The 13,073-nt window shown below is 35.3% G+C and overlaps 1 protein-coding gene across 2 annotated transcripts in view; it reads right to left on the bottom strand.

Moving 5' to 3' along the window:
- CLINT1 (clathrin interactor 1) overlaps window positions 1–13,073 on the bottom strand; it is a 75,984-nt gene that overhangs the window by 25,679 nt on the left and 37,232 nt on the right. For both annotated transcript variants that reach the window (XM_033180453.1, XM_033180454.1), the window contains exons 2-5: window positions 7,004–7,108; window positions 6,297–6,393; window positions 3,770–3,878; window positions 2,649–2,813 (exon numbers count right to left, since the gene is read on the bottom strand). In XM_033180453.1, the coding sequence (XP_033036344.1) occupies window positions 2,649–2,813; window positions 3,770–3,878; window positions 6,297–6,393; window positions 7,004–7,108 (476 nt within the window). The remainder of the gene's footprint in view (window positions 1–2,648; window positions 2,814–3,769; window positions 3,879–6,296; window positions 6,394–7,003; window positions 7,109–13,073) is intronic.

Below are 13,073 nucleotides of genomic sequence, written 5' to 3'. Positions count from 1 at the left end.
AGATTGAACAAAATCATTCTGTTGAATTGCCTGCTAAAATTGCAAGGCTAAAATTTTCTGTAAATGTTTAAGGATTTTAACATATTTACTGAATCTGGAAGTGACCATCAACTTAAAGAAAACACGACAAAATGAAGTTTTCTAGACAAAATTTAAAACAGGACAATTTTTAAAAAATAAGTGATTTTCCAACCACGTGTATGTACATTTCAACAACAGTGTGATGAACTAGACTTTGGAAAGAAACAAATTTACACAAAAAATGGAAGTGGATGAAAACCAAACTGATTAGCATGGTCAATATCATACTGAATTAGTGCTAAAGATACTGGATACTGGCAAGACATTATCTAATGTCAGAATGAAAAAACACAAAACTGGCCCGGCATGGTGGCTTACGCCTCTAATCCCAGCACTCTGGGAGGCTGAGGTGGGTGGATCACTTGAGGTCAGGAGTTTGAGACCAGCCTGGCTGACGTGGCGAAACCCTGTCTCTACTAAAAATACAAAAATCGGCAAGGCATGGTGGCTCCCGCCTGTGGTCCCAGCTTCTCAGGAGGATGAGGCAGGAGAATCACTTCAATCCGGGAGGCGGAGGTTGCAGTGAGCTGAGGTTGCACCACCGCACTCCAGCCTGGGTGACAGAGCGAGACTCCTAAAAAAAAAAAAAAAGAAAGAAAGAAAAAGGAAAAACACAGGCCAGGCATGGTTGCTCACGCCTATAATCCCAGCACTTTGGGAGGCTGAGGTGGGCGGATCACAAGGTCAGGAGATCGAGACCATCCTGGCCAACATGGTGAAACCCCATCTCTACTAAAAATACAAAAAATTAGCCAGGCGTGGTGGTGGGTGCCTGTAATCCCAGCTACTCGGGAGGCTGAGGCAGGAGAATGGCATGAACCTGGGAGGCAGAGCTTGCAGTGAGCCGAGATGGTGCCACTGCATTCCAGCCTGGACGACAGAGCGAGACTCCATCTCAAAAAGAAAAGAAAAAACACAAAACTGCTAATAGTGATTAGTTAAGTCTGAATAATATAAACCATGAACAATAACTTAGCAAAAGAATGTGATGCAAACACACAGGATATCCAACTCTACCTTTAATACAGATGCTGCAGTTAGTGCATTTGAGTTTGAAAACGTATTCAATTTTCTAAGTTTAGCTGATATAATTATATATCATACTGGCAAAAAGAAAGATACAAGCAAGAATAGTGTGGAAATAAGTTTCAAATAGCAATTTCTATTAAAAACACATTAAGTTGTAAATGACGAGTTGACGGGTGCTGACGAGTTGATGGGTGCAGCACACCAACATGGCACAAGTATACATATGTAACAAACCTGTACGTTATGCACATGTACCCTGGAACTTAAAGTATAATAATAATAATAAAAAAAAAACACATTAAGTTGCTATAACTACTTTGAAAAAACTAAAGAATAAAATTACTACTTGGGTAAATAATCCAAAAACTTCAGACTTCCCCAAATAGAAACTCCAAAACATTACTTATATGCTTTAGGAGAAATACTTTTGCCCAATTCAAAAACCGACTTGTGGCTGACTCTGGTTGCACTGCCTATGAATTAGCCCTGTCAAAAAAAGAAAAAGAAAAAGAAAAACCTGACTTGCATATGATGTTTCAATATAAAAAAGGGAATTTTTCTGCTGTTAGAAACATCCTTAAACAGCTAATTAAATGCAGTATTTTTTCTTTGAGAGCGGAAAGCAGAGGAACAAATGAGTAAGTATATTTTATATGTTAAGATTTTTACTTGGTTCCACTGAAGGAGATACAAGACCTCAATATAATCCAAATATAAACATATATGGGTAGGGGGGAGCTGGAGAGCCTCAGTGAACAGCTGCTAAAATACACAGCACTGGCCTGTCTGCATATACACAAAATGACCAAGAGATTGTCAGAGCTCACAGAAGACAGAACAAGTCCAAAGGGACATGCCGTGAAAGACAGTTCTGATTTTGTGTATCTGCTTCAAGCACCTATGCCCTATTTTAGAGAAACTACATTATTACATTAAAAATAAACATGAAAGATGAATGTTCTAGCTGCTCTTAAATGTACTGGGAAGAATAAACAAAGCAATAGGCCTAGATGAAAATCTGAGAGTACTGTCAGTCATCTTTTATATGTCAAATTATGCAATGCTTAAATAAGGAAAGAGAGACTGAGGCTGGAATGACTGACAGGAAGCTTATCTGCTTTGGGCCAAAAATATAGCTAAATTGGTTTCAAATTAGAAAGATGAATCTCCTGATCAAACTTTATATTTTTATACTCTAAACTCTAAGTTATAGAAACTTTCTTCCCTTTCTTTTTAAAAGAATGGTAAGCCTAAGAGGGAAGGGTATACATGTGTTTTTATCTCTGTATGTCACCACAAAGTACGCAGTCATTTAATTAGCCATTAATGGTTAAAATCCTATTGCCAAACCCACAAGTTAAAAAATAGGAAGATTCATGTGTTGGTAGAAGCCAAAATTAGTACTGTGTGTATTTTAGTATTCTATGTATTCCTAGAAAAGAAAATTAGCATTTTGGTCTTTGGTATTTCACTGATTCTTAAAATATACTCAAGAAGTTAAGCTGATGCTTAGGTGTCAGCTTGTCTTTGATACTCACTGTATCTGAATCCTCCAACACTGTCTGAGGAAACCCCAACATATTTGTCTTTGTTCTTCTTTGCTTTTTTTCGCTCTTCACGAAGTCTGTCGTCATCCTGGGCAAATTCAACTAATTCCTTCACCTTCTGTCGAATATTTATACCTTGATCCTTGCCATGCTCATCTATAAGGATGGTAAGAGAGAAGCAAAACCTAAGAATTCACTTAATATGTATCAAGCTCTTTAAGATAAAAAAACAGACTCAAAAACTTCAACATAAGAAACCTTCAATATTTAAAAAAAAATAAAAAGAAGCAAGTTGTGCTATTTAACTTTGTCATTTCCTCCTCAGCAAATTATAAGTTCTAAAATGGAATTTTGGCTTATAAGAGCATGTAAAGATGAACTAAAAAGGACCACAGACAACGGTACTATGCAAGGTCAATTAAAGATTCACTAGAAAGGATTACTGATGATGACCACACAAAATAGACATATCCATAAGTGCTATTGTGTTTTTCTATCATATTTTAAGAAAACAAACCAAAGGAAGAATCACTTTAGCATGTTAATAACTGAAAAGCACACAAATGTCTTGGTTTCTCCAGTACAAGTCTGGAACACTAATTATCAGGTTTTAGTGTAGCTCAAAAACTGAATTTTTAAAGTGCTTACAACTGGGGTACGCTACAAACTGAAATGTGCTTCATTCTCCAGCCTCTTTCACATTCAAAACACACTGTGGCCTTGCTGCCTTTGCACAGTAAATATTATTTGGTGGGAGGGAAAAAAACCCAGCTTCAAACAGATGTGTGTGTTTTGGAGCTCTAACCTTTTCTTCCCATATGATTAAAGCTATTCCTTTATGGACACCACAGGGGACCAGTCTCCAGTGCATATTTTAATATAAACCCGAACACTCATGTTGTGTTGGTTCTGTTGTTATTAGCCAGTCTTTTCTGCAAGTTCTTGTCTTCACTAATTAATACTCTAGGGCCCCACGTCTTGGATTCTGCACTCGTCACACAACCAGCAACAGTCACATTCTAATTAGAGCAGAGAAGCTTCTAAGCTGGTTCAGGTGACTGACAACTCCAACTACTGTTTTAATTTGCTTATAAGGTTTTTCTATTGCTCACCTACAAAGTGGTAATTTTCCAGGGATCGTAAATCATAAATGTGTTCTCTGGCACTTGTAACAACACGCTCTGATCCATTCCTTATGAGGTAAGCTAGGAGCAGCAACGACTGTAAAAATACAAAGCACTAAATGATTTAATGAAATAAAGTCAGTAGAGCTTTGGTAAATGGTTAAAAAAAATACTTCTAACACAGCAAACAAAGAATCTTCATGCTGGTGGTGAGGTTTCTTTACATTAGACTCTAAACACATAATCTAGAACTTACATAATCAATTTGAAGTTCCTCTTATATTAAGCATAGTAAATAATTATAAATCATCTGGATACTATGTGTCAAAGACTTAAACTCTGATGTTCAAAATATCTGAATGCATGATATAAATAGACAATAAGGTTTTAGAAAGCTGACTCAGTTTTTACTTTTTATCTGAGCATTATGGAACTGAATTGCCAGAAATTATTTGGTAATTAAGCAATCCTATAGTATTTTCCCCAGATAAAATTTAATTTTGAGGTTAATTATGTGGCTTTTGTTTTAAAAGGTTGTGGCCAGGCTCCGTGGCTCATGCCTGTAACCTCAGCACTTTCTAGGAGGCCGAGGTGGGCGGATGACTTGAGGTCAGGAATTTGAGACCAGACTGGGCAACATGGTGAAACCTCGTCTCTACTAAAAATACAAAAATTAGCTGGGCACAGTGGCCCACGCCTGTAATCCCAGCTACTCAGGTGGATGAGGCACAAAAATCACTAGAACCCAGAAGGTGGAGGTTGCAGTGAGCTCAGCCTGCACCACTGCACTCCAGCCTTGGCGACAGAGAGACTGTCTCCAAAAAAAAAAAAGTTGTTACCAAATAATAATAATAATAATAATAATAAAACCTGTAGAAAAATTTGCAAAATAGTGAGATGTCTTTACAAAACAAACAAACAAACAAAAATAGCTGGGTATTGATTGAGGCACACGCCAATAGTCCCAGGTACTTACGGGATTGAGGCAGGAGGATCTCTTGAGCCCAGGAGGTCAAGACTGCAGTGAGCCAAGGTCACGCCACTGCATTCTGGCTTGGGTGACAAAGCCAGACTGTCTCAAAAACAAACAACCAACAACCAACCCCTGGCCCCAAACTAAATTTTGTTAAAATGTAAATTTAGAATGACTGCTAATGGGTATAGCGTTTCTTCATAGGGTGACAACAATGTTCTGGAATTAGATAGTAGTTACTCCTACAAAACTTTGTGAATATACTATATAATAAATTGTACAATTTGAACTTAACATTGCTTGGAACAAACCTCACTTGATTAGGTATATGAAAATCTAGTTAGGCAGAGAGGAGAGGGTGGCAAAAACAAAAAAAATCTAGTTAGGTTGGTAAAACTGAGGGACACAAAACCTCCTCCTACCAGTAATTTACAGCCATGTGTCACTTAATGATAGGGATATGTTCTGCGTAATGTGCCATTAGGAAATTTCGTCACTATACTAATATCACAGAGTGTACTTACACAAACCTAGATGGTATGTCCTGCTACACACTGACGATCTATAGGACAACCTATTGCTCCTCAGCTACAAACCTGTGCAACATTGTTACTGTAATGACTACTATAGGCAGCTGTAACACAATGCTGAGTATTTTTGTATCTAAACATAGAAAAAGTACAGAAAAAATACAGTATTATAATCCAATGGGACCACTGTCATACAAGCAGACCATCACTGACTAAAATGTCCTTATGTGGTACATATGACTGTATTCTTTAAAAAAGGAGTCTACCCAAGAATTAAAAAAAAACAAAAAACCAAAAGCAAATTTAATTTACGATATTTCAATTATTTCATCACACCTACCATGCAACCTAAGGGAATGACACTGAATGTTTTCAGAAAGAAATAACATAAAAAAACATGAAACTAACACATAGATTTTCAATCCTAAAAGCCAAATTATGTCATTTTGGATAGCAAAGAAAAACATTCTGAAGAAGCAAGAAAATATGGTAGGTATAGAAGCACAGATGACTATATTACTATAGAATTCTGCATTATATGAGATCAGAACTAAACAAAAGGAATCTGATAAAAAGTTCATATTCACAAATTTAAAATTAGAATTACATTTTGAACATTTGTGATACAGAATACTGTGAGACTACTACCATAAATTCGGTAAATGTCTATGTAGATGACAAACCATTCAGACTGTGGTATTCATCTTAACTGCTCATACACTAAACATGCACACTACTATAGATGCATTATTTTTGACATGCATCAACATTTTAGTAGGAAAAATTTTAAGAAATAATCAACATTTAGAAGTATTAAGAATTTCTCATTCAGAACAGTTGTTCATGATGACTAGATAATAGAACACAAATAACAAATCTATTTCTTTCATGTGTTTTCGATTATTCTATTCTAGGATTTAATATACTTCAAAACCACCTATGTATATACACTTTAAATTTCCAGCATTTGTTTTCAACATGTCAAGTAATTAAAGCAGATTTGTGTTCATACCTTATAAACTCTTCTCCAATTCTTTTTGTTGTCTTTTAACATTCGTGACCAAAGCATGTTCATAAGTTCTGGAAATTGTTCATACATAAATGTAGCCCTGAAAAAAGAATCATCTTCTTTTAAGAGTCTGCAGTATATTAATTTTGACAGTAGATGGCAGACTTGTTCTAATTTGGTGTTTCCCCGAAGCATTTTTAAAAATTAATAAACATAATTCAAAAAATTTAGAAGATTATGTACTTCCTTGAAAATGTTTTCCCTATGTTTTATACACTACCTGGCACATATGTAAGTCCCACTAATTAATCAATACTTCGCAATTAATAATTTAATTAATATCATATTTGCAAGCTCTTCATTCACTGGTACAGTGTCCCAGATGTTCACAGAAAAAAATTTTTCTAACTTGCACTGCAAATTATTTTATATATATTTGCCAAAATTTTACATGGTGAGCTATAGCATATCTCAAAACTTAATTGAAAAAGATACATTGTGGGTTTCGTTTTTGAGCCAAATTTTTAAGGGGAATGGACTGCATAAAACTTTCCACATTACTATCTGAAACTTTCTACATTACTATCTGAATGATTATGCAAAATTTATATTCTGACAGCCAAACAGTTTAAATCTGAAAGCAAATTTCACATTTCTGTGTTAAGATACTTTGATTTTTTTCTGCACTGCTGAGTCAAATTATCACTTACTTGGCAATCTCTCCCATGAGTTGCCCAGAAGGTCCCCAAGGATCATCGTTCGTTGCCTCTCGAACCTTAGACTCGATCTCTGAATAATTCATAACCACATTGGTGCTGCAGAGGAAAAAAATGCACGCACATACGCACAAAGATTAGCATCAAAACTGAGAAACACATGAAAACTTAATAATGACACTACGGGGTGTCTTAATGAGCTACCTCTACAGGGTGGGAGAGAAAACATCTTTTGTGCACAAGCTACCCCAAGCACACTATGTAACACACTTAAGTTATCTTTAAGCTGATTTTACTATTCCATTAGTCTTCAAGAATACAGATGAGAGACTGCATTAGAGCTGGCATAAGTCCAGTAAAAAATGGCTGAGGGTCAAATTAAAAATAAAAAAATGAACATGCTAGAGTCTATTATAAAACTAAGTTGTCAAGTTTCTTGACCAGATCTGGTTTACATGCAATGCAGGCTTATGTTTCCTGCTTATAGAAATCCTATAAATTAGGCAAAATTATGTAACAGCTAAACAGTATCTATATCACGTTTTTTAAAAAGAATAAATCAAAGATACCTACAGATGTTTAGAACCACTATAAATGTTGAACTGTAATCTCTTAGTCTTTTTTCGTTTACTCTATCATATGCACTTCTATGTCATATATTCACTGTAACCCTCACTTTTACTGGCTGCATAATATTCCATCAGGAGAATGTATGATGCACACTTAACTTTCCCTTAGGACTTTGGCAATGATCTGGGCCTCAGGAGTCAGAAAGATCTGATTCCAATCACTTACTATGTGACCTTTGGCAAAATTATTTTAATTATCTTAATCTCAGTTTCCTTAACCATAAAATGGGAATAAATAAGCATACTACCTCAAAGGCTAGCACAGCAAATGGTGTTTATTTAGCACAGTGTCTGACATACAGGAAGTACTCAGTAAATGTTAGCTATTATTACTATTAAATATAATAACCAACACCAGCCTGGGCAACACAGTGAAATCTGGTCTCTAAAAACAAAAACAAAAAATTGAAAATTAGCCAGACGTGTTGGCGTGCACCTGTAGTCCCAGCTACCAGGGAGGCTGAGGTGGGAAGATTGCTTGATCCCAGGAGGTCAAGGCTTCAGGGAGCCATGACCACCCAACTGTACTCCAGCCTGAGCAGCAGAGCAAGACCCTGTCTCCAAAACACAAAAGGTAATATATATAAAATAACCATCTATTAGGAGAATTTAAAAACATCACGTAATATTTTTATATGAAAGAATTTACTTTGGAAAAAATAAAATTAAGACATGAGATGGCAAAATGTTTGGTTGTCAAAATGGAGTTTCTCATGCTTATATGAATTTAAGGATTCAAAGACATTTTGAGAATAAAGAAATACTGCAAAACTGTGACATTCTGTAGTAGTATTCATTTGACATCGAAAGCTCCAATTATTACCAAACAATTGTTATAACAGGTGTCTGTGAATATGGTAATTCAATTCTTCCACTTAGCATTAAGTCTTAGAAATAGTGAAAAATCAGAATTTGGTAACTATTACATACATATACCCCACTTTTGCTATATGGCTTTTCAGTCATCAGAAAGTTCTATTTTTAGAATAAGGAAGGTTTGGTTGAAATTGGCACTCAAATATCTTAAATATAAATTTCACATTTATTGCAAACACTTCAATGTCTTCATGTTTATAGAACAGACCAACAAACAGGTTTGGATCAAATTTTAAAGGAACCATTATGCATATAAGTGCGACTTGCCAAAAAACTGAATCAATCTGGCTTTCAGATTTAAATTCAGGACACTGTTCTTCTATGGAAGAAAAGCAAAATCCTATTATTTTCTTTCAAATCTTGGAGAAAACTGCCTCCTAAGATACCAATTAATGTGATAAAATAAATACAAATTCCTTCCCCAGGACTAAAATAAATCCATAATCTCCACTGCCCACCCCCACTTAAAAATGTTAAGACCACTAAGGAATACATTTTCGTTAAAATCCAGTAATGGTTCTATTACAACAGTTTTATGTATAAATGTAGAAGAATAAGTTTCCTCCTAATCTTATTAACCATGGAACCAAAATAAAACTAAGGCAGCCAATAACAGATTCACAATTTAAGATGCCACAAAAAGATGAATTTCAGAATGCTTTTGTTTATCCTGGTGGCTGAAGAATGCATGGCTTAGGCAGTTAAAAGTGTCAAAATGCAGCTGTGAAAATGAACAATAGCAATTAGGATTATAATTCACCCAAGCATTTCATTACCAAGAATGCACTTGAAATCTCTTTGCATTGTTTAATTTGTTGGAGAACAAGATGAAAGAAGTTAATCTCCAGTCCATATACATGAAATATTTTTACCAGAGCCTTCATAAATGTTGTAGCTTTCAGAACACTACTTTCCTTGTTCAACCGACAAAGGCCCATGGGTCAAGTAAGAAAGGTTCTGTTTCCGTAACCCTTCACCAGATTCTTAGCTGAAGGCCTGTGTGAGTGCTGTGTTTAGAGGGAGAGGTGGCAGAGAGCCAATAATCTAAGAATCTCATTTCTTTGGTTGAAAAACAATGGGAGCCATCAGCACATACTCACGAAATAGTTATTATTAAGTATAACCACAGAAGGATATGGCAAATACAAAACAAAAAAATAACAGAACGCTTACACGAAGAATCCAGATCTATTTTAAAGTTATTTTCCAGGCCAGGTGCAGTGGCTCCTACCTGTAATCCCTAGCACTTTGGGAAGATGAGGCAGGTGGATCACTTGAGTCTAGAAGTTCACTTACCAGCCTGGCCAACATGGCAAAACTCCGTCACTACAAAAAATACAAAAATTTGCCGGGCGTGGTAGTGTCTACCTGTGGTCCCAACTTCTCAGGACACTGAGGTGGGAGGACTGCATGAGCCCAGGAGGTTGAGGCGACAGAGAACAAGACCCTGTCTCCTACTCCCCTCCCCAGAAAAAAGCTATTTTCCAATGAAGCTGTTGCTTTCAGAAACTGCAAAGAACCCCCCGAAGATGAGATCTGATGGCATAAAGAATTCCAAAACAAAGTATTTTAAGCTTCAATTAATTCAGAAACAAACGTAAACTAAAAACAACACTGTATGGTTTGGCCTTATTCCAGGTCATTTAAAAATAACTATTTCCAAAAAGGTAGAAATGGTATTTTGATCCTTCCTTTCTCATGTTTTCTACCGCCCTCAATCTATGCCCTACCCACAATTCCAGTGACCTTTTAAAAAAAAAAACATTCTTCTGTGCTAAAAATAAAAATAAAAATTTATGTCCAGATTTGAAAGGAAAAAAACGGCTTTTTAATTCTGAAAACTTCTGACATGGATGTTTTAAGAATATATCACAGACGCTAGAGGGGGCACTCTCAACGGTTTCTTAAACACACACACAAACAATCCTCCAGACAAAGGTCTAGAATTTGAACTGCAAACAAAATTACAGAAAAAGACACCCCGCTTACCAATAAATTTCATACCATTTAAACTAACACTACAATCAAACAAGTGACTTACGGACTTTCACCAATCCTAAATTGAGATTCCTAACTTGAAATTTTAAAAAGTTATCTCTTTACACTCAGTTCTTGTTTTTTTAAAGTATAGGCCATTATTATGACCTTCTGTTGAAGGCTAAAAGTCTTTGGATACAGGCTTTTCTACTTACATTTCCTTTCATGTAATTATCATTATAACACTTAAGAAAGTAACGAAGAATACTTTGATAACACCAAAAAATTTTTCTGTATATTATTTTAAACCAGTTTGACAGTATTATCAAAAGAAAACTTGACCCACAAAATATCTAATGATTTTTAACATTTCTGCTGTCACCATCAATAACCTTTTATCTCTAGATTTTTATCTGTATTTCATCTCTGCAAACATAAACAGACATGAGAATGTAATAATGGAGGGAAAGTAAAAGAAGAAAAACAACTTTTAAGAAATGCTGCTCTTTCACAAGAGAATGTAAACCAGGGGAAAAAATGTCGCTGTAATTTTGACATTTCTTCACCAGTATTAAAAAGTATCTGTAATTTTGAGAACAATCTAATAGTCACCAGAAAGTACAAAATGAGCCCTTCTCACATATGTTCTATCTAGGCTTACTCAATATATTAACTTTCTCTTTGCTTAAAACAAAAGTCTTGAAAATGAGTGACCTGAAGAGTAGGTTTCTCTGTCCTGATAAAGATAGGTAATTATTAGGATCACACTGTTTAAATTTAACAGTTACAACTACTGGGTAGTTCAGCAGTATAACCGGTTAACAATACCAAATCTTAACGGACTCTAATATTAGGCCAAAAAGAAAGTTAACAGAGAGAATGAAAGATGGAATGACCAAAGAATGAAGAATACAAGAATAAAATCCATAGACACAATCATTATTGTTTATATTTATAAAACTGTTTGTTGTTTCCACAGTCTTTTACCCATTTTTACATTTGCTTCTCAGAACACTCCAGCAACTTAACTCTGTACAACTCAGCAACACTGACTCACTAGATCTTTATGCCAACTGTGAGAAGCTACCGTCCTCAAGTTTTGCACACATGCTTTGATATGGTTTGGCTCCGTGTCTCCACCCAAATCTCATATTGAATTGTACTCCCATAATTCCCACGTGTTGTGGGAGGGACTGAGTGGGAGATAATTTGAATCATGAGGGCGTTTTCCCTCATACTGTTCTTAGTAGTGAATAAGTCTCACGAGATCTGATGGTCTTATCAGGGGTTTCCGCTTTTGCTTCTTCCTCATTTTCTCTTGCCGCTGCCATGTAAAAAGTGCCTTTCACCTCCTGTCATGACTCTGGGGCCTCCCCAGCCATGTGGAACTGTAAGTCCAATTAAACCTCTTTTTCGTCCCAGACTTGGGTATGTCTTTATCAGCAGCATGAAAATGGACTAACATATGCTTCCACAGCTATGTAAACACAGCCAATATTCAGTTAGTCAACGGTCAACTATTCAGTTTGTAAATTATTAGTGTTCATTGTAGCCCTCCTCTTTATTCCCCATTTTCTGCTTATTTGACTACTTGGCACTCATATAATATAAAATTATTTTACTTGATAAGTTTCAGTCCAGTTTTTAGAGGCAGAATTGGTTAAAAGCTAAAATGAGGCTTTTACTTACAGATAGTCAATACTTCTTATCTACATTAAGAATCATCGGTAAAATAATTAACAAGAAAGAACTTGAGCAGTCCTTATTGATATCTTTTCCTCTTAAAAGTTCAAGAATATGCTTTGCTAAAACAGAACTATACACCAAGGGAAAAGGTAAAGTATAGGTATAATGTGGTACTAACTGCTAACAAAGGAATAAGGAGGAAACTGAAACAGATTGAGAAGTATTTTTCCCAGTTTGCCTTTAAAATTTCATTCCTTTTTAAAAAACTGAAGTCAGAGGAATCTATATTTTTAGTATGGTTTCTTCTTTGTTTTAAGCTTATTGTCAAGACTTCACTCACCCTGAGATCAGGCAGTCTTTTATTTGAGACCTCTAAATGTGTTTTGATATATGTATGCATACACACACCCATACTAAGATAATCAGAGACAGAAACATCTGGAGACAGAAATAAACATAATTTAGTTCCAAGCAACAGTTTTAAATAATGGTATTTTTTTCTTTATATTAATATTTTCCTGTATTTTCCAAATTTTTTCAAAGTATTATATTGTAACCACGGTTAAACTACTAAAGGCCACTAAAAATATAAGTACTGTATCATCATTAGCTACATTTTTAACTATTTATAGGCAAGCAAACATCATAGTAGACCACGTGAATATTATTTGTACTTCCAACATCTTGTTTTATCAGGTTAATAAGTGCAGCAAACAGTAACTAAAATATATGCATACACACTAAAATATGTACACTAAGTGCTATGTATGCAAAACCACAGAGAACAATTTAAGTACCCAATTTTGGAATTAATATGATTTTTAAAAACTGTATTAGGGATGAATAATTCTTGACATCAAAACCTGTATTTAAAAGTCACCTTTTACCTCAATGCC

This window comes from Trachypithecus francoisi, unplaced genomic scaffold, assembly GCF_009764315.1.
Source record: "Trachypithecus francoisi isolate TF-2019V2 unplaced genomic scaffold, Tfra_2.0 Lachesis_group2, whole genome shotgun sequence".
Lineage (NCBI taxonomy): Eukaryota > Metazoa > Chordata > Mammalia > Primates > Cercopithecidae > Trachypithecus > Trachypithecus francoisi.
This window is presented reverse-complemented; position numbering and strand designations above follow the sequence as displayed.